This window comes from Lissotriton helveticus, chromosome 10, assembly GCF_964261635.1.
Source record: "Lissotriton helveticus chromosome 10, aLisHel1.1, whole genome shotgun sequence".
NCBI lineage: Eukaryota > Metazoa > Chordata > Amphibia > Caudata > Salamandridae > Lissotriton > Lissotriton helveticus.
In genome coordinates, this window is record NC_136071.1 from 158122720 (window position 1) to 158147912 (window position 25193).

A 25193-nucleotide genomic window follows, 5' to 3' on the forward strand; every position below is an offset into this window, starting at 1 on the left:
CTCTCGTCCTTCTTTTGCTTACAAGCCGACAATTTGTCCCAATTCACCCTCATCGCTGGCATAAGCGTTTTCATGAGCGTAATGATTCTTTGGGGCAAATCCGTAATTAACTGCTCGGGCTTAGCCCCACCAATTTGTCGTCCATCAGCCGCTAATAGCGTAGTCCAATCACCACCCAACTCAGCTAAATGATTCTCTTGGCGGATTTTTGCCCAAATCGGTTGCGGTACAATATTACCAAACAACATGTCGATGTCAGCAAGGTTCATAATAGAAGCATCCACCAGCTGGGATAACTCCTTATAATAACCTGCCGGATTTTTGCGTGGATCAGGCAAGGATTGTTTCACCTGTAACACTTCTGATCGCTTCCATGGGAGGTGTATCCAAACTCTTTGGAAATACGGCAGAATCACAGGATTAGCGTTCGCATCCCCTGGCATCCAAACTGGCGGAACCTCTCTCATAGGATACTGACCGGAGTTCGCTTTTGGAGTATCGGAATTGTCGTCAAACGACACTCGAGAAGGCACTGTGGACCTAAAGGCTAATAATCGCTCTAATGCACGTCGTACATCTGCACCTACGATCATACCATTCAAAAAACGACTCTGAAGTTCGGTCATCTCGGGCGGTACATCATCTAAGTCATCATTATCCCACTCTTCCCTCAAGGAGTTGCACATTTCTTCAAACACAAATCTCTGTGTTGGCTCATTAAACTGAGAAAATGTATTGAAAACTATGCGTGAGGTGTATTTAGCAGGGTGTCTAATCCATCTACGCGCCATAGTTTCTAACGTCGCTCTCTCCCTTCCACCAGGGATTTGACTTCGTCACTGGGGAGTTTCAGAGACATCGGATTGAAGTAACGATCCGGAAAGTGGGGAGTAGAGGGTAGCAACAGAGTTAGGGATACGATTACGAACAGAAGGAGAAGAGGAAAAAAGAACAGGAGCAACAACATTAGAAGTGGTTGTAGGATCAGTGGGGGTAGCAGGAACAATAGACTGAGAAGGTACAGGCAGTGAAGCAGTAGGAAGAGGAGCAGGTAGAGGAGCAAGAACAGGACCGACAACAGGCTGACCAGCAGCCGCCAAAACAACAGGAGGGGGAACAGGAAGAACTACAGGAGCTGTAGCACCCTGTGCATAAGGAGGTGGTGATTTCAATAAATACGCTAACAAAGGATCCTCTTTCGAGTCTTCCTCCTTTTTATCAAGATTTGACGATAACACCGGATAACATTTATCCGCCCACATGTGATGCAGTCTAACTGAAACTTCCGTTTCTTTATCTGCTTTATCTTGATGGTGACGTTCTGCATCTTGCATTATCGTAATGATACTACTTTCTTTCTTATTTTTCTTAAGCTGTTTGATTTCTTTCTGCCTGGCCTCTTTGCGCCATAACCGAAAGGAATCGAACATAGCCGGCCTAGATTTTCTTTTAAACAGTTTCGCTTCGAGATTATCTAAAATTTTAGTGTCGAAACTTCCATGTGGTGGCCAACTAAGGTCACCATCATTTTTCGTATAACGAATCCAATATTCATTATATATAATAGGGCCCACACCATGTCGACTATAGAGCTCATATATCGGAGTTCCAACTGGAGGTATCGGACACGAGTCCTCCAACCGGGAATCCATACTGTAACATTTAAAGAAACCAAGGAAACCACTATGGCCAGGCATCTTGCACGCTAACCTAGTATCAAACTTCAAGGGTTATCGAAGTACAAAATCTTCGTGAAATACAAAACCCTCGGTTTTTGGCAATTGCAACTGTCAAATAACAACTAAGAACCAACAACTAAGAACCACAAATGCAATGGAACCATGCAAAACGACTAAGCACCAACAACAACCAAGGATACTGGGAGCGACCCACAAATACTTAACTGAGAGCTCAATGGCGTCACCAGGAAAGACCGTCTATCGTCTCGCCTTACAAAGGACTACGCCAGGCGCCGAAACAGGTCGACAGTCAGAGCATCGGTCCGTTGCAACCGTCAGGAGGCGGGGAGCTTCGCAGGAAAAGTCTTCGGACCACTTATTTCGACAACAGGATCGATGAAGCGGGGTGCACCTTTCCTCGGAGATTTCACACGAATTTCCTCACGATCGTCAGGTTATGGACCGGTACCGCTGATGTCGCCCCACGTTGGGCGCCAACTGAAGGACTGGGTTCTTTAAGGCCCAGCGGTGCCAGGGAACAACACCTGAAACCTTCGTGGGTTACCTGCTCTGGCGTACAAGTGACAGAGACACGGGACACTTCCTTCGGCGTCAAAGATCAACGTTTATTACTGCAGGGATACAGAAATCGCAAGAAGTACAACATAGTGTAGGTTCTGAGAGTCTGCTTCAAATTGCATATGTGGAATCGCTCCTTTTATACACATTTTCGTCATTGCACAACGTAACGAACAAAAGGTTACAACTTAGTTCCCACAGTAAACTTCAAAAAGAATTGCATTCATGTTTACAGAAGCCCGGAACATGATTACAGTAACATTGCCGGTTCCCAACTGTAAAAGCACATCATCTCGCCATAAGGCACATTCCACTCTAGTTGTAAACAGGCGAAAGAAAGAGACAGGAACAGGTGCAAGGAAGACAGACAACCGTAACAGAAGAGTGTGGGGCAGTATCGGAGGCGTGATCACAAGATCAAAGGACTCAAACCTAACACATGTAAAGCTGAAACAATAGACCAACACGGCAGAATGAGCCTCGAGCTGAGCCATCTGCCTTTGCCGTGTCATTCCCCTGGTCATAAAGACGACCCCAAAGAATATTCATCTTCCGCCAGAGCTTGGGAATCCCAGGGTCACGAAGCGGACATTGTCCCTTCGCTGGCTACGTGAGGGCAAGATGCAAAATGGATGCCGTATCTAAAATGGAACCCGAGGGTTCAGATGGGAAAACCCGTAAAGGAGACGAACCCTTCTAAGTAGTGTAGCGTAAACGCATACACCTACTAGTCTCGTCATTTACGGTTCATAGATACCAAACTCGTCCATATTCGAGCATGCCCAAAACAGCGTAATGATTTTCACAGAACCTCACACCCGAAGTGTCAATCTTTTTGCCATTCCTCTCCCCCCATGACCTCCTTCTCCACGGATAAATTCACTACAACCCAGAACTTACCCCTCATCTCTCCATAGCCCCTCTCTTACAGGTATTACATGTGTTTTATAGTTGTACTCATACTAGTGTGGGGTGTCAGAGCACTTTACATCACACATACATTAGACAGAGACAATGAATCATACATGTGTAATTGAGCCTATAGGCAATGGTACATAAGACAATGAAGATTTCAAGGTGTACAAATCACAAGCCATCCATACTATTAGGCAGTATATTTTAAGAGTGTTTGGTCTGGATAAGTACAAATCCTGGATTTAAAACTTATCACAGTGGTTGGAGTTGACTTTACTAGTAAGAATGTATTTCTACCCAATCTTAACCCTTTTTTAGTACCATTAGGATCATGAAAGGCTGAGGAAAACATAAGGTTCCAACCTGCAGTTTGCATGCAGCTCTTTGATGACAGTTCATAGGTCACTGTGCCATATCTGGGGGAAAGGACAAGCACCTCTGTTTATTCCTCACTCTCTTGTTGCTATTATCTGGCATCAGTTTTCCCCATCAAACAAGAGATAGTGGTGGTGTTGATCACAAATGCATCATAGTTAATTGCACATGTAGAAGGTAGAGCCTCACTTCCTCTCCTGTCTCGGCTCACAGCCATCTGTAGTATTGTCTAGTTTCTTTAGTCCCCTCCACATTAGCCAGCCACTCCAAGCAGGCCCATGGCCCTATTTCTATTTCAGCACACCAGCAACAACCAGGACATTTACCAATCAAATCATATGTATTTGTACTTCCCACCCATATGGCTGGGAGATTCTTGTGATGGTGGTTATTTCAGTAAAGTTTCAGGTTCGAGTTTACATCAAGCAATCCACCTCTGGTGCCAAGATGTCGATACCACCAAAATGACTGCGTCGCGCACACCACCCCGCAGTACCTCCAATATGCGCAGTGGAGGAGGTAAACTCTCCAATCCCACGGGTAGAACCACAATGCCAAGAGGTCCCCACTGCAGCACAGCCCTTTCAGCCACAGCACCTGTACCCCCTTCACTGCACCTCTTCCGAACCCGTAAAGAGGCCCCCCAGTCGACACAGCAGCGTGAGCATTTTGCAGGTCCAAGGTGCAAAGAGCTCACAACCCACTCAGGCCAAGACTTACCATGACCGACGCATGTGGCGGGTCAAAAGGAGCATTCTTTTTGCCTCAGCACTGCTGCCCTGAGCTTTGTGCCGCAGGCACCCATCTCTCGGCTGGAGCCAGGATGGCAGTAAAAATAGGCTTGAAAACACATCCGCAGGAGCGCGCGAAGAAAACCTTCTACACTCACTGGAACCGGGAGATCGGTACCGCTTCCTGTCCCCCAAAAAACGCGGACTATGATTCGTGAGTTTTCCATTTCTCCTTTGAGGCTCTTCAGATGCCTTACTGGGATTTTAACTTGGCCAGGCATTTTCAGGTTACACTCTTAACTCAGAAGGGGGCAGTGCGGAAATTGGGAAAAACTTTTATAATTTGGAGTTCAGTGCTTGGCAACAAAATGGGGGCGGAGTCATGAAAAGTAGCCTGACAGTCAATATAAACATTTATTATTTTAAAAACTCTGTCACAAAGAAATGGTCAGCAAGGGGCAATACATCTGTTCTGACTAAATGGTTTGCAAAGGCTGCATCTTAAAATATTTTATGAGGTTATGGCAGCTGTTGCAGAGAGCTTGGCTTGTTCAGATCTTTGTTTTGTCTAGTAAGATATTTGATTTACAAAATAGCACGAAGGGTTAATGTGTCTCCAGCCAAGCTCATCCTGCAATATGCAGATGCCAGGTTTTCATTTTATCTGGATAGGTAAGTAGGTTACTGTTTTTGACACACAGATCATGTTATTAGTACAGACCGTCCCAAGCAATGCTCTACGTTTTAAATCCTGAGTTTGTGTTTCTCCTGGCCTTACATTATTAACAAATAACATAATGACATAATGACTGCCATAACCACGGTGGGGACGTCTTTAAAATCCTGAATTGACACATTTGCCACAGAGGTCTCCCTAATAAGAGCCAATATGACTGCAGGCTCTCTAGTTAAAGATACACCCACTCTCCAATAAAGCATTAACAGCCTACAAACCCGTAGTGCTAGGATGGAGGCTCAACTGGATGAATATGCAGGCATTCAAGGCGCAACAACGTGCAAATTCTTAGAGTTCCAGAACGGGCAGAAGGGCAGGCAAGCAGACTTGTTTTTTGAGGAATTGGTCATGAACTATCTAAAGCCCTAAAGACTATCAAGGTTTTTCACTATCGAAAGGGTGCACAGAGTACCAAGGGGTAGACCGCAACCTGATCCCTGCCCATTTCCCTGAAGCCCATAATGACGGGAGTCTTCAACTACAGGGGGCGTGGCTTGGACGATAACTTGTTTGTTCCCATTTAGTACTTTCTTTCTTTTTCTACTTCCTTTGCTCCTATACCCTCTCCCCATAATCTCTCCCCTTGCCTGCTACACTGCCTAGCCCCCTGTCCTTTTGTGCCCTTTGACTAAGCACTCCTTCTCCCCTTGTGGGGAAAGATCAAATATTTATACTCTGGAGTCTCAGCGAACCCACTGAGAGAGTCCACCGAGTCAAGGGAGCCACTCACAGTAGACGTATGGTATGGTACCCCTTGACAAAGCACTCCCTCTTCCCTTTTTTGGGAAGGATCCAGTATGTAGGCCTTGGAGTCTCAGATACCCCTCTGAGAGAGTCCACTGCGTAAAGGGAGCCTCTGGCAACAGAGATGGGGGAATGATACCACCTCCCTGGGATCACAGCTTACAGGACTTTGGACGCAGCTTTGACTCGTCTACCGGTTTGTGTCCCCGTCACCCTCTCCCTTCTTTTTCCATGCTGTGTCTCCCACCCTCCCCTCCTCTTCCCCTCCTTCATTCTGTGTCTACCTCCCCTGCTCCTACCCCCTTCCCCTGAATCTCTCCCCTTACCTGCTTTTTTCCTTAACGTATATGTCCTTTTTGTTTGTCTCGACCTTACATGTAACTATGTTGCTATGCTCTAATAACTGTGTAACCTTTGTAACGATGTAACCTGCAACTATTGTCTGATACTCATGTAAAGCGCTCTGATACCTCCGGGTCTAGCCAGCGCTATATAAAACCTTTAAAATAAATAAAAATAAATATTAGGATTATTATAACTAACAAAAGGATTTCTGTGATAAAAGCCATAACCCACTGAGCTATCCATATAGTTCTGTGGTCTGCATGGTACATGTTCTTTACAGCAGATGTAAATGTAAATGTAAATGTAGTGTACTTGTATAGCGCACGAATCAACCCCAGCTGGGGTATCTCGGCGCTTGTACGAATACCGCTGTGGAACCCTTCCTGCCTTTTCCCTGTGAAGTGCCCACTCCTGGGCACCCCCCAAGGTGAAGCCAGGCATCCTAGCGTTGTGGGGGCTGTTGTGGAGATTAAGCAATCTATTGCCCAGAGTTGCAGAGTGGGAGCCACGATTAGAATAGGCACCGAGACGAGAATTATCAGGTCCGAGGAAATTGAGCCCAAGACCCGCCGAGGCGGGAATTGAACCCTGGTCCCGGGTTAGACCTCTGCATCAGAGTCTGCCGCTCTAACCATTGATGTATTAACCCTCTGTGTTACTTTATGATGAATCAGACTTCCACTAGTTAAAACTCTGATCTCTCTTCAACAGGAACATTTTTATTATTGCCTGAAAACTGTCCTTCACACAAGTAACTCTGCAGCGGGTGGTTTTAAACCCAGAAGTTATTTCCATTAACAGCACCCCCCTCCCCCCCCCCTCCATCCCCTGAAGCCAGTTCCAGTTGCGGCTGCACCGGTCACAATGCCCTAAAGCTGGCCCTGAGTGGGGTCCCTGTGTTCTATTAGTGGTTAGGTTGGAGTTCTCAGAAGTTTAAAGGCTGAGTACCACTGTCATTGGATGAAAAGTTAAAAGAATAGATGGAAAATCAGAGGAATGGCGAGGAGAGGAGAGGATAGGAAAGGGTATAATAGGCTAGCATAATATAGTATAGGATGGCACTGAACAGGCTAGCATATTATAGGACATGACACAATATGGTAGAATGGAACAGAATATGACTGGACAACTCAAGCCATGATGGGAAGAGAGAGTATAGGATTGGATCAGGAGGGATAGTGTAGGGTAAGGTAGGATACAATACAGATTAAATCGTTTTCATACAGATAAACTTGAAAACTTAACTTTGAAATGGTGAAAACCCTGCACAAAACTAACCTTGAGGCATTCTAGACTCTTCTTAACTTAGAAGTGCTCTGGTCTTCCCTCCTTTTGGAAGCTAGTTAAGACTTTCTTGGTAAGCTTGGCTTTCCATTTATTTAACTTTGTTATCCATTATTTCTGTTGAGAAATTCTCAGTTGCTCTAATGCTGTGTATTCTTTCTTTCTCATGATATTTTAATGTTATTGTTCATTTGTATCCCTTCTTTATTTGTATACCATTGATTTATCTAATTTTTGGCATACTTTTGTTGATGTGAGGCACAGCACCCTGTTACTCATAGTGGGGTGGAGGCATCATATAACAGTTTTGATTAAATATATGGACTAGTGTTAAAGTGGCATTTAAAGCCCAGAAGAATTCCAGCAGCAACTTTTCTTTTTATTATTCTTAAGGTCATATGTCATGAAATTAGCTTCCTCATTGGCCTGGGGACGTGCCGCTGGCTACGCTGTCTCATGCAGGGTGCGCTGAGTCTCGATGAGTTGCTTCTGCGGCCACAGGACCTCTGCCCAATTTGCCTGAGAAAACTGCAGTATGTGCTGGGATTCAATCTGCTAGAACGATACAAGGTAAGAAGGGCATGGCTGCAACCCAAGATTCAGTACATGCTAAATGTTTGGAGAACACACAAGCAAACCTGAAACTAGGAAACACCATTGGATTGGAGTTATCGATGCTAATCAGCGTCTTAAGTCATAGACATAAACTGTTTGGGCCTCATTTATGAGGCCCCTTGCGCCATCGGAACGTCACTTTTTGTGACGTTCCATGGTGCAGAAGCCTGCGTGATAATATCAGGCAGCACTAAGCCACTTTTTTTTGTTTAATGCTGCCTGATAAATATCAGTCCCATTAACGCAGTGTTCTGTGTTAAAGGGACGTGCAATGGGTGTTGCTGGGGGCGTTCCCAGCAACATCCATGGCTTTTTGACACTATCCCAGATTTACGAGAAATCGTAAATCTGAGGCAGTGCCAAAAGCTTACGCCTCCCCAGGGTAGGTGTAAGGGAGGTGCAACGGGGAGAAGTATCTTTATTTCTCTCCGTTTCTCCTTTTTCTATGTGTGCTACATTCTGCAGCACACGTAGAAAGAGGAAAAGCCTCTTGTGATTATTTTTGTACAGAAAGGTTTCCCTTCCTGTGCATAAATAATCATCCTCGCAACGCAGGCACCCTTGCACCATTATGCAAAGGTGCCTGCGTTGGCTCAGGCAGCCCATTGTGGGCCGACCCAGGGGAAAAGGACAGGAATGCACCGTATCTTATAGACACAGTGCACTCCTGCCCTTTTCTTTTGCTGTAGGGAAGCGCAGCAGAAAGGCCTGCTGCGCTTCCCTACGGCAAAACCTAATAAATGAGGCCCTCTGTTTTTAAGGAGTTGCAAGCTTTTTGATGTAGTCTTTTATAAAAGTCTAATTTATGGTATAATGCTTTCAAGTGTCCACACCTTAGTTATATTGTGGCACATGTTTAATATTAACTCTGTTACCAAATTCTTTAGAAATTTTCTCTAACGCTGCGAATCGCCAAAAAGCAGCGTTTATGACTAAAAATGCGCAAAACACGATGTATGAGCAAAATCGCATCGCAATATTAAGGAATCGCAAAATTAGCGATCCCTTAAATGCTATGCAACAAGCACCCAAGTTGTGCGATTTCTTCTCAAGAAATCGCAAATTACCACCAACTTCAAGTTGCACTTTTTGGCATTTTTCAAGGTGCCATGTGGCGCACATACTTGCCCTTAGGGCATGTATGTGCGCCATATGCGCACACATGCTAATTTCAGGGGTGCATCAGAGTGTCCTTATGGCATCATTGCACCCTTGAAATTATTCTCAATTTGCGATTCTCAAATTGCGAAACGCAAATTGAGAATGACTTCCCATTCATTCCTATGGGCCTCCTGGCCCATAGGAATGAATGGGAAGGTATTCCTTAATTGCTATTTTGCAATTTGCTAATCGCAATTAAGGAATACTAAGAAATCACAAAAATATTGCCAATATTTAAATACATCCCGTTTTGCAATTCTCAAATAGCGATTCTCAAAAAATCGCTATTTGAGAATCTCAAAAACGGATTTTCATACATATGCCCCCAAATGTCTCTCTGACATACTACTCCTTACCTTTTCTATTACTTTTTCATTTATTTTTTATTTATTTTAGGTTTTTATAAAGCGCGTAGTCACCCGTGAGTATCCCAGCGCTGAACCTAGGCCTCCTAAGGAGAGAGGATGTTAAGATTCAGGGGAAAAGTAGGGTTTTAAGGGACTTCCTGAAACGTAGGAGGTTTGGTTCTGCTCTGAGATTCGGGGGGAGCGCGTTCCATTTTTTTGCTGTGTTGACTGAGAAGCGGCGACCGCCTGCGCGGGCCTTCTTCACCTTAGGGATCGTGATAAGATTTCCATGTTCTGAACGAAGGGCTCTCGTAGGTCTGTAGGGTATGATCCAGTTGTTGAGGATTGGGGGGCCAGCGTTCTGCAAGACCTTATGGGCCAAGCAGAGGGCTTTAAAAGTTACTCTTTCCCTAATTGGGAGCCAGTGTAGTTGCCTCAGTGCAGGTTTGGCTGAGGTTCTGGCTGGGGTATTCGTGAGAAGTCGGGCTGCGGCATTCTGGGACTTTTGCAGTATTTGGAGAGTGGATTCCGGTGCTCCGAGGTAAATGGCGTTGCTGTAATCTATCCTCGATAGAATTAGGCCTTGAATCAGCAGGAGTCGGGACTGGAATGGTAATAAGGGGAGCACCTTTCTACATGACCTAAGTAGGCCATAGCAGATGCCGGCCGTTTTTCTTGCCTGTGTTCTAAAGGTGAGGTCTGTCTCTAGCCACACGCCCAGACTCTTCACCTCCGTCTTGGGGGTAGGGGGTTCGCCCATACAGGCGGGCCAGATGTTGGTAGGAAGGTTCATGGATTTGAATCCTAAGAGCAGGATCTCTGTTTTTGATCCATTCAGTTTCAGAGCTGAATCACTCATCCATTGGTGGATATTGGAGAGGCAGTCATGGAGATTGGAAGGCTCTAGTTTGGGGTGAGAGAGCGTTACCACCAGCTGAGTGTCGTCAGCATAGCTGACGATGGTGACTCCGAATGGTGCGACCAGTTCCTCCAGTGGGGCCATGTACACGTTGAACAACGTGGGGCTTAGTGATGAGCCCTGTGGCACACCACACCGGAGGGGGATGGAAGGGGAGCGACTGTCACCTTCCCAGACTTGGAAGGAGCGTCGGGAGAGAAAGGACGTAAGCCATTTCAACGCACTGTCTTTCACTCCGATGTTATCTAGGCGTTGGGTTAGGACCTGGTGACTGACCGTGTCAAAGGCTGCACTCAGGTCTAGAAGGACCACTGCCACTGATCCTCCTGTGTCGATGATTTCCCTGGTCTTCTCTACTGCTGCCAGGAGGGCGGTGTCAGTGCCCTGACCTGGTCTAAAGCCTGTCTGTGAGTTTTTAAGGAGATGATTTGTTTCTAGGAAGTATGACAGCTTTTTATTTGCTAGCTTCTCGGCAACCTTACCTATCCAGGGGAGGAGCGAAATAGGTCTATAGTTGGATAGATCGGCTGGGTCTAGCGATGGTTTTTTGAGAAGCCCTTTTACGACTGCCTCCTTCCAGCTTAGCGGAACTTCTCCTTGGGCAAGCGAGATGTTAATGAGGGCAGTGAGTTTGGGCGTTATGGTCTGGGTAATGTCTTTGACGAACCGTATGGGAACTGGGTCACTGGGGGCGCCACTCTTAGTAGATGCCAGAGTTGCTGCCACTTCCTCTTCAGTGACTGGACCGAACGACGCTAGGTAGGGCGTATCGGGTTTCTCGGGGGAGATCTCGGCTACGGGGGATGATTCCTTAGCTTTCTCTGTGATGTCGGGATTAGTCGCAGGAAGGGAGGCCAGAATTTTCTTGATTTTTTCGTCAAAAAAGGAGGCCATTAACAGTTAGCTGTCTGATAGCTTGTAATCGTGATTATAAACACCCACCTAGCTAAATGAGAAAACACATCCGCATCCAGTCTTTCAATTTCTCCTGCAAATCCCCAGAATTAAAAGATAACATATATATACATCATTAAAGTACATTTACTTGGAAATAAGCGCAGAATCTCCCTAGATACCTATATATAGGTGCCTTCCCAATATTTTGGTAGTCAAAATTCTGGCCACAATATTTTTGTGGCACAACATTTTTTAATAGATTTTTGTGCAGGATATTCCAGAGAGCCATGTTTGATCTGTCCATGACAAACGACTAGAGTGCCATCAATGCCTCTCCACCACATCCAAGCTCCTTGCAAAAACCTCTGCAGAAATCAGTCGCCTCATGATCTATTAGAGTCTACTTTTGTTCGAAGCACGATACAGAAATACCATAATATGTTTGGGCCTTTAAGCTGTAAGGGGAGCCAATTTAAAATGCATGGCATTTTTATGTAACTTGCAAACTTTATTATACTCCATCTCGCCCTCATAAAATGTACTATACTACATTGGGGACATGTTTTAGATGTAGTAGTTGTAATGGGGATTGGCTCCATATTTGTTTTTCATGCTCGGCTTTAACTGAATTCTGGAAGCAAATTTTTCGCTGTTTTAGCGAAAAGCTTCGAATAGTCCTAATCCCTGAACCCAAAACTGTCCTGTTTGGACTCTTTAATACACTTGACTTAACTATTAGACAGCACAAGACAGCACACAAGGAAAAAGCAAAAACAAGGAAAAATAATGCATTTCTCCTCATTTCGCCAACTTAAGACCAGGATTTAGCTGGTCTTCATTTTGGCGCAGCCTCCTATGTATGCCACCCTTGTCCATAGGGGGCAGCATCAAAATGAATGTGTGTTGCGGTTCAAACGCCCACCGAAACACCCACTGCCCACCCCTTTCACGCTAACCATAGCGCAAAAGGGGGCCTTATGCACAAGGCAGCGTTAAGCCACGTGCCTATCGCTGCCTAGTACATAAGGCGCAGCCCCTATCGCCATCACAATGTCGGTAAAAGTGACGTTGTGGCGGCGATAGGGGCTTGTACATATTCCCATGGGTTCCAGTCCCCGCGTTAGCTCAATATCCTGTGATTCTGCGCAAATCACTTAATCACCCTGTACCTGCAAAAAATGAAAGTGCCTTGTGAAATACAACTGGTGCTCATAAAAAGCGCTTGAGTCTTCGGGTCGAGTTTGTGCTATATAAAACTGCAAAAAAAAGAAACACTTCTGTTTGCAGTTCCCTTCAGGTACTCGTCCTCCCTGCTTATTACCCGCATGGGTAACAAATATAAAACACAATGAAGTCGGGGGCATATTACCAAGGGCCATTATCGCCGCTTTAGCGGAACTTTTTCCCGCTAAAGCGGCGATAATTTTATCGCCCTATTACCAAGCTGTCGCTAACACCAGTTAGCGACAGCTTGTAGGCGATAGCGGGCATTTTGGGGCCCGCTTTGCATGTCAGCGATAATTATCGCTAATGACATGCAAAGTGGGCGTGCCAAAATGTCAGCGACTGAAAACAGTTGCTGCAATCGCTATCGCCTATGATCAACACAGGCGTAGTTTTGGAAATATTCGCGCTAAGCGCGAATATCTCCAAAAGCTAACGCCTGCCCTGACCAGTTCTTAGCCATGTTATCCAATGAGAGGTGGATAACATGGCTAAGAGCATTGTCACGGTAATGCCTGAATATCGCTGTATTGACAGCGATATTCACGCATTTCGCCTGTTTTTTATCGCTTCTGAGATAAACCTTGCTAATAGCAAGGTATCTCAGCGATAAAAACAGGTGAAGGGCGGCGATAGAAATATTCCCGCTAAGCCAACTCAGCGATAATTATCGCTAGTTGTTGGTAATATGCGCCTCGGTTCCCTATTTAGGCGCTACATTATCTTACATTGTGTGCAGTAGCCCCTGTGCACTCCAAATCATTGCGCTGTGCGAGTCTAAGCGCACATAGGGGCATATTATCAAGGACAGGCGATACATTATCGGCAGGAAACTGCCGATAAAGCGGCGATAATGGCCTTGATAATATGCTCTATGAATTCCAATCGAAGCCCATGTTAGATGTGAACACATCTAACATGGGCTTCGATTGGAATTCATAGAGCATATTATCAAGGCCATTATCGCCGCTTTATCGGCAGTTTCCTGCGGCGATAATGGCCTTGATAATATGCTCTATGAATTCCAATCGAAGCCCATGTTAGATGTGAACACATCTAACATGGGCTTCGATTGGAATTCATAGAGCATATTATCAAGGCCATTATCGCCGCTTTATCGGCAGTTTCCTGCCGATAAAAGCGGCGATAATGTATCGCCTGTCCTTGATAATATGCCCCAAAATACGTACAAAACAACATGAATCAAGAAAACAGAGATGTTTTACATGATATGCTGCTACCTGCAGAGCGCCTCACCCTTCCTGGAGCCCGAAAATTCCTCCGGGTATTAACGTGACCTATAAATATAAAGGAACAAATAGTCGGATCCATGGAAACATGAAAGGCAGCGAAGCATACATCTACATAACAGCTAGATATGCATCGACATGGGCGCGCGGGCCCAGAAAAAAACACAATTTATCAGAAATGACAACATGTCAGTTTACAAGCATCTTACGAGAGGAAGCAGCACGCCACCCCACAGCCCAATCACTAGAAAACGCCAGTGAAGTGTCTCAACTCTAAAGAATATAGCATTCTATAAAAACGTATCAGAGCAGCATGGAAAATAATGGTGTCTCGTGTGCTCAGTGTTTTAAGAATTAAACTGTGTGGGTAATTTGGAGTAGTGTGTGTGTTTTTGGGTGGACAAATATGAATGACGACATCTTATGAGGATGCGCAATTAAAAAGCCTCAATGCTATGTCAACCCTCTTTTCTGTTGTAAAATATTATACACTGCTGCCATCTGCTGGACATGTGGCCGCATGAGCACTTGCTACCGATATATTTCTGAAGGTATGGTCCACACGCTAGCTACACACAGACCACCTGTCTAACTGCTTTAGTAACAGTATATTTGTCACGCTCTCAACGGGTTTGGGGGGGGTTGGAGGGCGAAGGGTGAAGCAGCAGCGACTCCTCCGCTATGGCGGAGAAACGTCGCCCTCCCTGTCAGCAGCGTTAAAAAAAACAGACTGGGAGCATTGACAGGTCGTAACCTACCGACAGGTCTTGCGGGCAGCCACGTCCCTTGCTTTGCTTGCTCTCCCCCGCCGCCGCACCTGCCATAGAGGCCGCCGAGAGGGGGGAGCGTTCACCGCTCACCACCACAGCCTGCCTACATTGCCCAGCGTCCCTTGCGAGGGCCCGTGGACGCCGCTTGTTGAGTCACTAGCTAGCGCCAGGAGGCGCATAAAGAACAGCCGCTCCTGTTGGGGAGCGGGGGCCACGAACAGACTGGGAGCATTGACAGGTCGTACCACCTACCGAGAGGTCTTGCAGGCAGCCACGTCCCTTGCTTTGCTTGCTCTCCCCCGCCGCCACACCTGCCATAGCGGCCGCCGAGAGGGGGGAGCGTTCACCGCTCACCACCACAGCCTGCCTACATTGCCCAGCGTCCCTTGCGAGGGCCCGTGGACGCCGCTTGCTGCGTCACTAGCTAGCGCCAGGAGGCGCATAAAGAAAAGCCGTTCCTCCCGCGTCGCGGGACACGCGCGGGCGACGCCGGCCGGAGCCCGGGCAGAGGGCGGGCGGTCTGTGGCCGTCCGGAGCTGTCTGGGGCTGGGCTGGGCCACCCCCCTTGAAAACTGTCAACTGGCTGCAAGGAACCCAGGACTCTTGTAAGTCCACTACCGTTCCAGGACTAAGATTCTCACTGAAGGTACTGTGTCCAGACCCTGCCATCCCCGCCATGTCGATGGCAACTCGATCGGGCAAAAACCTGAGAAAAGGGGGTAGGGGGGAAGAGGGGGGTATGGTCGGCACCATGGATCAGTTTATCACTCGTGTGGCTACTGTCATCGAAAAGGAGATCGCCATGACAGAGCGGCGCCTCTCTCGAGAACGCCTTGTTGACAAACGGTCATCGCTGGGTCCGATAGCTTTGGTACTATCTCCAGTGCGACCTCTTGACCCATTGATCCCTGCCTCACCTCCCCTGGATCACCCCCGGGTGACCGCTCTAAGAGCTAGCATAGATAGGTTGGAGAGTCTGATGGCTGAAGCTCATTTAGTTGAAATCAATGCTGCCCCAGACCCCCTGGTTAGTGAGTCAGTTGCCCCCACACTGTCGCTAGCTATAAATCCTTCTCAGGTGGACACACCTCTCCTACCTGCACTCGTAGTACAGGCACAAATACATCCAGTTCCAATCAAACGAAAAAGAGTGGCTAGCCCACGGAAAGGTAGATTGGTCAAACCATATAAGAGACCCCGGGGTTTTGGTACTAGGACAGGTGGTGCCCAAAAGGTAGCGGGACGAGTCACCAGTACGTTGATGAGAGCGAAGGGGGGGGACCTACCTGGAGGGCCAGTGCCCAATGTCTGTCCAGACCAGATTAGTGACTCTGTAGGGTCTTCACCCTCAGACTCTCTCTCCATCGCAACTTTAGAGAAAATGATGAAACTAATACTCCTCCCTGTGTTAGAGAGAATCCAAGGACTATCAGAGCGGATGGACAAACTAGAGCAGACAACCCTAGATAACTTCTTCTCCCTAAAATCATGTATTAAGTTACAGTTAAGAATTAGGGAGGAGGGGACTGGGGGGGGGACCCGTCAGTAGGCAGACTCCCATAGCCCCACAAGGTCCCACTTCTATACCCAACACTATAGCCGGTCCCGCTCCTGTGGTGCCGGTGGTGACTGTTTCTGCTCCCAACCCTGTGGCTCACTCAGGGGTAGCCAAGAAGCCCGGGTCGCTGGCACCTAATACCGCAGTTAATTTGAAGATTCCTAAGGCTAATACTATTCCAGCCAAAAAGACGGCATGTCCCAGGGCTAATGGCACTCCTGGCCGAGCAAGCATTAACACTCCAGCCACCAGTAATGCCCCATATAATACAAATCCTAAAATAGATAAACTAGTACAAGCCAATGCCTTGCAGTCTGGCAGGGGCCCTAAGGGGGGGATGGTCCCAAATGCTAACTTACCTCCCGACTGCCAGCCTTTTGTGGCAGTATTGACTGGGGTGCCCGAACTTAGTCCAGGCAAACACGAGTCTTTTGTGGAATTGCTGAATAAGACCTTGTTTTGGCTTAAAGAAAATAGACCCTTGCCGGATACCTGGGATGGGCGGGTAATTCATGTAAAGAGAGTTGGCTGGATTGGCATTAGACCAAAAAACTTAAGCGGGGACTGTATCATAGTAAATTTCGAGGACCCAAGGGTGGCCAGTTATGTTTGTTCTTTTCCTACTAGGGAGCACAGCTCACCAGGTAGCGGTGGAGCAATAGGCACACGTGACCTCAGCTTCTTTAATCCCCCAAACTTATTAGCCAGGCCAATTGGAACATCTGTGCGGGAGGAAAGGGGTGGCAGGCAGGTTTGTGGTAATTTCTCCCAATTTAGCCCATTTTGCAATAGCCCGTACCAGCCGCAGGGCCAGTTGTGGCATAGCTATTGACATACTAGTTGCCCCCGATGGGAGAAGCATGTTGAGGCATCTGGGGAGTTATCAAGTGACAGTTCAACCCTTAGTGGGGAAATGGTGAGGCCATCTACTTGTACACTTTGTGTTCCCGCTATGTCTGTGGGTCACCTATCGGTGGATGGTGCTGAAGATCTTGAGCTGGCCCCATGCAGTAGCAATAAAAGAGAGCAATCAATATAGACACAATGGAGACTATATTAAATTGTATGACATGTCCAGCCGGACAGAGGTCAAGAATGTTTACTATACAAAAATCAAGTCACACAGAATACCTTCACAATTCATTAAGAGTAGGGCACAAGCCTGTACCCTAACGCTTACAGATTGGCATGGTGAACAGATAGTAAAGAGAGAGAGAGAGAAAAAGGTATTTAGGCAGAAGCTATGGATTTCTGTAGGTAAAACAATATCAGAAATTCAATTCACACCATTACAAACATATCACATTCGGTATACATTTCACGGTATATGGTGTTATAAAAGGTCGACGGCGTTTCGATCCCATTTACAAGATCAAAGGGATCATCATCAGGACAAAATGTTTGCCTAAACAATATGCGCCACAATAGCCACAGAGCTGGCACTGAGAAATACTGCAGGCAGACTTGGGTAGAGCGATGGGTGTCGTCACGGCATCGAATTCGGACCGGGGTAATAGCACAACCAGCCTGAGCTCAAATTAGCGTGGGTTGTAGCACAAGGAGGGCGAACAGCGTAGGCTTCGTCCTTGGTACAGACAGTACGTTGTAAGGAAAGATAAACACCAGAGCCGTTTATAGGCTACCCACGATTGGGGGTATGGAGGTCACGTGCCGGCTGGATGCTGGGTCGCGTTTCAGGGGGCCGTGTAGTAGGCCTTCGGATGTCTTCCCTGGCAGGGAAGACATCCGAAGGCCTACCATCGTGGGTAGCCTATAAACGGCTCTGGTGTTTATCTTTCCTTACAACGTACTGTCTGTACCAAGGACGAAGCCTACGCTGTTCGCCCTCCTTGTGCTACAACCCATGCTAATTTGAGCTCAGGCTGGTTGTGCTATTACCCCGGTCCGAATTCGATGCCGTGACGACACCCATCGCTCTACCCAAGTCTGCCTGCAGTATTTCTCAGTGCCAGCTCTGTGGCTATTGTGGCGCATATTGTTTAGGCAAACATTTTGTCCTGATGATGATCCCTTTGATCTTGTAAATGGGATCGAAACGCCGTCGACCTTTTATAACACCATATACCGTGAAATGTATACCGAATGTGATATGTTTGTAATGGTGTGAATTGAATTTCTGATATTGTTTTACCTACAGAAATCCCTAGCTTCTGCCTAAATACCTTTTTCTCTCTCTCTCTCTTTACTATCTGTTCACCATGCCAATCTGTAAGCGTTGGGGTACAGGCTTGTGCCCTACTCTTAATGAATTATGAAGGTATTCTGTGTGACTTGATTTTTGTATAGTAAACATTCTTGACCTCTGTCCGGCTAGACATGTCATACAATTTAATATAGTCTCCATTGTGTCTATATTGATTGCTCTCTTTCATTGCTACTGCATGGGACCACTGTTGTTATAAAAAATATGTTCCCCGAGGTCCTGTGTTGACTTGTACGGGTGCACTTGTTGTGTTAGATACACGAAGATCTTGAGCTTGCACGGTCCCCCTTGGAGGTCCATGGGGGGGAAGCTTTATCCTTGGTCTCGGAGGAGACCCCTAGCACTGTGCATGACCCCCTTGCGAGCGAATTTGTGCTAGGATAGGGAGGAGCTGGTGGTGTAGCCCTGAAGGTGGTACATAGCGGGTCTTGCACGGAATACCGGCATACCTGAATGGAATTCATTTGTTGAATCTTTCGGGATTTGCCTGTTTCAGGAAACTTGGTGCCTGGAACCACGTCACAAGGTGGGTTATACTACCTACTTTGTTTCTGCATTACAATCGCCTGGTGGGAAGGGCCGCCCCTCTGGCGGTCTACTAATTTGGCAAGTATTTCCCTGGGTTTCTCCATCAGGTCTATAGCCACCAAATCACCAGATCTGCAGAGAATAACAGTTAGAGGACCACGTGGGAGGAGGGTGCTCGAAGTCTTTAATATCTATGTAAGAGGAACAAGGGGTGGCACATCCACACTGTCCCTTACGGGCATCGACGAGGAACTTAGATCTAGTGGTGCTGACTCCCTTGTCATACTGGCTGGGGACTTCAATTGCACATTTGAACCCCTTGCTAGGGAGGATATATTGGGTACCCTGGAGGACGATGCAAGGAGAGGCATCCCCCGCCTCACACTATCCCCAATTAGAAGCTGGACCCAAAGTGCCAATGATCTTAATGCCCTTTGCCTGGAACATGGCCTTAGGGCAACCAACGGCAGATCAAACTCAGACCCTACCGGGGCACATACGTTCAACAGAGTAGGCCATTCCTCACAAATTGACTTTATTCTCTTGAACTATAGACTTTGGGCCCATTTGATAGACATGGTGGTTTTACTGTCCACTGACAGTGACCACAATCCTTTATCTCTGTCCCTGTCCCCTTTTTGGGCGGAAGTGACCCCAGCTCCTACTCCACATGTATGGAGAACAACACATGAAGTATGCCCCTCTAACTGTGGCAGGCGCCTGAAATGGAATACCATTGCTGCCAACGAGGGGAAGATCCTGGAAGTAAAATCCATAATGTCTAATATCATGCCCCGTTTAGACTCCCTCGCACTCAGCACGCATGAGGTTCCCGCTTTGTTTGCCGAAACCATCAACGCCTTAGGTGAATTGTTTTTAGTTCGTCCTGTAGGCACAAGGGGCAACGCAAGAAGTGGACTCATGGGCAATGTGGGTTGGTTCTCCTCTGCCTGTCGTGTTGCCAAAAGGGAGCTAACCAAGGCGGTGAAAGCCAAGGATGGAGGCCTGATTAGCATTGCAAGGAGTAATTATAGAAGGGCAATATCTAAGGCCAAGGCCGAGCATGAGAACCAGTTTTGGTATGATCTGAAGGTGGCAAGCTCAAGGAAGGACTCGAAGGGATTTTGGGACCTAATAAGAGCTAGGGACAAACCCGTGGACTCGCTTATAACATGCAATATAGCGGAGGGCGTGTGGTTTGACCACTTCTCCCAGCTCTACACAATGGCTCCGGGTATTGAGGTAACCCTGATTGAACAGCACCCCATAGATTGCACTGAGCTTAATGAGGAACTCCTGTTTACATCCAAGGAAGTGGTGGGGGCGATTAAGTGTCTTGTCCCCAATAAGGCAGCGGGCCCTGATGGCCTTCCAGGAGACTTGCTCCGCATTAATCCAGATGAGTGGGGGAGACTCATTGCTTCCTTACTGAATGCTGGCTTGGCTGGTGCGGCTCTCCCGGATTCATGGAAGGGCGCAGAGGTCGTCTCAATCTTTAAGAAAGGGAGTCGGGACGACCCTGCTAACTATCGCCCTATAAGCCTCCTGGATTCCACACAGAAGGTGGCAGGTAAATTGGTTTTAGGAAGGGTCTTGCAATGGGTAGAGGAGAAGCATATTCTTTCAGACTTCCAGGCAGGCTTCAGATCAGGTATGGGGACTATAGAGCAATCATTCCGGTTAATGATGCTTTTTTGGAAAGTGGTTGTACTGGGCAAAGGCAGTCTGTACCTTGCATTCATAGATCTACGGACTGCCTTTGACCTGGTCCCACGTAGCCAACTTTGGAGTGTGCTTGATGCACTGGGAATTCCCCCATACTTATTAAACATGCTGATAAAGTTACATGCAGATAACTTCGCACAGATCAGGTGGGGTAGCCAGGGACAAAAAACATCACGAATTCCTGTAAATAGAGGTGTCCGCCAGGGATGTGTGCTAGCCCCACTCTGTTTTCATTGTTTGTCAACGGAGTGGTGGAGCACTTGCTACAACATCCTGCAGACGCACCATCCCTGGCTGGTAGGAGAATACCTACCCTCCTATTTGCAGATGATGCCCTCCTGATCTCCAAAACCCCAGCGGGCCTGCAGAGTCTTCTAACTAGTTTTAAGACCTTCTGTGACTCAAGGGGACTAGTTATTAACACAGGGAAGAATAAGTTCCTGGTCCTAAACCCCCCGAAGAAGACCGTCAAACCACCTACCCTAGAATCAGTTCCACTCGAGAGGGTCAAGGAGTTCGATTACCTCGGCATTCGTCTCTGCGACTCTATGAGCTGGAAATGTCATCACCAAAAGATGCTGCTGACCCACAAGGGGGTGGTGGGGGCCCTCCTTAACGAACAGCGTGCCTCATCCCTCAAACCCATTGCACCGGTACTTGACATCTACAGGGCAAGAGGTGTCAGTGCAGCTCTTTATGGGGCAGAACTCTGGGGTGTACAGAATGTGGACCAGTTGTCTCGCTCCGAAAACAAATTTCATAAGGACTTAATGGGCCTCCCCTACAGTACGCCAACTCTTCCACTCCTCCTAGATATGGGTACTCGGCCCATTAGTGACCAGGCGAGGCTGCGTCCCCTCCTCTTGTGGGCGCGTATTTGGAGAGTCCCAGAAATGTCCAGCTATGCAGAAGGTCTAAAAGAGGTTCTATTAACGCCTGGCTGGTCTAAGGTCCGCTGGTTAAGGGAAGTCAAGCGCCTTCTTATAGACCTGGGCCTTGAAGACGCTTGGAATACTAGAACTGCCCCACCCAAGCCAGCCCTGAAGAAGTTATACTGGAGTTGGGTGATTGATGGCAGAAACAGTAATGCTAATTTGTGTAAGACCACTGTGGAATTCCTTTTGGTTAAGGAGGTGCACTTTTGTGAGCCGTATCTGGATATTATTTTAAAACCCTGGGACAGGCCTCTATATTTCAAATTTAGGGTAGGCTTACTTCCAGTTGGGAATCTGACTTCTAGGTGGAAGGTCCCGGCACAGACAATTCCCTTCTGCCCCTTTTGTGTGAACAGGATAGAGTCAGTTCCCCACCTGTTGTTTGAATGCCCGGCCTATGTAGTTCCTCGCCGCAGATGGTTGAAACCACTCTGTAGAGAGCTTGGGACTAGATCCCATAAGGAGGCCTTACGAATTTTGAAAACGGACCCGCGGCCCCTGTTCGCATGTGGACTGGCGAAATTTCTAGGTTGGTATGGCGCATTAGATCTACTAGGCTTTTGTATCTTGTTTAATATGTATTTTAGACTGTTTTTATGTAAATTATTCGTGCCACTTGTAATATGAATTGTACGTTATTATCTATGCATTGGCTTTTATTGTTTTTATGTATATGTACTGCTTTTTAAGATATGCACCATATCGAAATAAAGCCTAACTAACTAACTAAAATTTAAAAAACGATAATAAATAAACCCCGGTTTATTATTGTTTTATTTTGTTTGTAAGGCCGAGTCTCTGGGGCGGGGCTAGGAGGATGAGAGTGATCGAAGGAAGTGGTGGCGCTCAGGCCAATCCTGAAGCTGTTCGCATGCATGAGAGCAGCTACAGGATTGGCCGCAGGGGAGGCTGGGAGCATGTGCCTGCAGTGGAGCCACGAGAGGAGCAGAAGACCAGCGATGTGGCGTGCTGCAGGCAGCAGGTAAGTTCTTTTTTTTGTTGTGGTCGTCTCCCCCTCCCGCTCCGTCCCTCTCCTCCGAGACCGGCCGCTACTGAAAAGCATATAAATTCAGTTTGCTTTTGAACTTTGTATCCTTATTGTGTGGAAAGTCCAAACAAATAGATGCGTAATTATCATTGCACTTTATACTAGGTCGCATCTTTCCAACCTTGCATACCAAATATAAACTTCAAGCCATCATCATGCTTGTAATCTCCAGGCTTGACTATGCCAACCGCCTACACCTAGGTGTACCCGCAGAATTCAGACGTAAAATACAACTCATCCAAAATGCTGCTACAAGGCTTATTTTTTGCCTTCAGCCAAGAGAATGCATGACACCAGTCCTGCAATCTCTCAATTCGCTCCATGGCTAAAAGGGCAATGTTCAAGGCACTCCACATTTTATACAGAGCCTCCCAAGGAAAGGGACCACCATACCTGCACGTTAAATTCAAGCAGTGCTTAATTTGGAAAAAAAATTGGCAGCACCCTCATCAGAAGGCCACTTCCGCGTGCATCACCCATTGCCCCTGTCTGCGCTGCCAATGACAGTATCAACACAAATACTAACCATCACACTTCTACAAGTGAGACAATTGAGGCTGTTCCAGGTGACCAAATCTAGAAGAATGGCTTGTTTGGCAGGTATTAGTCCCTTTTAATATATATTGAATTAATAAATATCTATTGATGTGCTCATTTCTAAATTAGACGGATAGCACCACCTTGTGGCAGCTGTAATAAGTGCCAGTGCTCACAAAAGCAATACAAAGCAAACAGAGCACTGCATTCCAGAATTGCATTACTTATTATTTTACCACCTCACCATAAGAAATCAGTAGGAGGCACTTATTTCCAGTACAAGATGTCAAGCTCTGGAACTCACTAATAGCCAGTATTAGAAGCAAATAGGACTATGTGCACTTCCGAAGACAGTTGAAAAAGTGGCTATTTTCTAGATAAATGCACCACCAGCATCTCGACAACATAGCCCAGAAAATAGCTGCACCCTCAAGAGCAATCTTCAGCTTACAAACCATGAATTGCAAACAACTCAACCAGCAAACTTCTTTCATTAGGCAGGTGAGCAAAAAAAGGGATGACCTACGGTTCTCCGTCGCATGAAGGGAGTAAAGCAGGCTCCCTGCAGCCCCTGTGGCGCAGGGTGACACACCCTTTAGGGGGGTCCCAACCCTTCTGGGGGCTGCCATTGAGCCCAGGACCAATGATTATCTGTGAGATATGGGAGACTCAGGAGCCCCTCATCACATTCTGGAAGGGGCCCCATTATTTTATGTTATGCCACTGGTGGCGTTATATAGTTATAAGGTTAAATATGAGTTATTTCCCCAAATAATATTAAAACCATAATAGTGAGCAGTCAGCAACAAATTGTAACATCCCTATTCAATTCTTATGACATATTGTCTCTCACCATCACTGTACAGCCAATTATCACCAAATTAATAACTGAAGAGATCTGTCACATATTAGTGAACAATTTTGAAGTGCTTTAATATAGTCTATTCACTCCAGGTCCAAAATAGCTACACAAGCTGACCTGTTCGATACACGTATATATCTCACATAGACACTCATATATGGGATGATAATAAAAAATATCCAACTCAATAGGTTGATCCACTTCTCTCCCCCTCCGGCCATGCCACCTCAGGATCATGACTGTACACACAATCTCAGATTGGACAACCCAGTGCAGTAACTAGATAAACACACTGTATCATACGAAATACCCCAAAGAGACCTGCAGAGCTGTTGCAAGCTACCAGCATGCTGAAAACTATAAAACTGTGTGTCTGTCGCTAACATTTCATAATCCAGCACGCTGCTACGTGCTGTGTCCCATAACACGATAACTGCACCTCGGTGGCCATCACTCATGACATGGAACATTTTCCAACCGTACATTCTACTTTGTGTTGTGTGGTACTCATGTAGGCAAGTTCTTCAGCACCCTACATAGGGGTAGTAAGCTCTATGTAAGGGCAACAATACAATACAATAAAGCGCTTCTCATAATCCTAACCTGACCTAAATTGCTATCTCAGTTGCTGAGTAACTATATGGACTGAAGGGCTGAAGGTACTGAAAGATCTCCTAAAAAAGGCAACAATACTTCAAGTGACCTCAAACAATGGCCCAACTGTGACACACACAGCCAACATGGATGTTGGAAGGAACCAGTCAATTTAGCAGACACTTGAAATGGCATCTTGGGAGAAAAGCCAAGACAAAAACATTGCCCTGTGTCCAGAGAGGGAAAAACCTGCCATTGCTGGGCCTCACTCATCCCTCTGAAGTTTTTGTTCTGCAGTAACTCAGAAATGTTGCAGCTGCAACAAGGAAAACCACCGTGTGAGCATGTGCAAAGCAAGTTCTGGTGAACTTGAAAATGGTGCTTGAGAGAAGGGAGCATAGCTCCTCTCAATGTGCTCACCACAGACTGTATTAAACATAGGGTGCACTGTCCCTTTTATGCTCGGACTCACCTTCAAAATGATGTGTCGGGCACAAACAGGCCCTATTTCTGATAATGCACTGCCCCCAGGGTAGACCAAACTTGTGACTGCCCTGGGGAAGCACTTTAGAGAAAAGACAGAGCAGTTGCTTTAAGCAGCTTTTCTGTCT

General features: G+C 46.7%; 1 protein-coding gene across 2 annotated transcripts in view; it reads left to right on the plus strand.

The window, feature by feature from the left end:
• Positions 1 to 25193, plus strand: part of AMZ1 (archaelysin family metallopeptidase 1) — an 86500-nt gene that overhangs the window by 54108 nt on the left and 7199 nt on the right. The window contains exon 5 of one of the 2 annotated variants that reach the window (XM_078664199.1): positions 7782 to 7958. In XM_078664199.1, the coding sequence (XP_078520325.1) occupies positions 7782 to 7958 (177 nt within the window). The remainder of the gene's footprint in view (positions 1 to 7781; positions 7959 to 25193) is intronic. The other variant, XM_078664200.1, reaches the window with a different exon arrangement.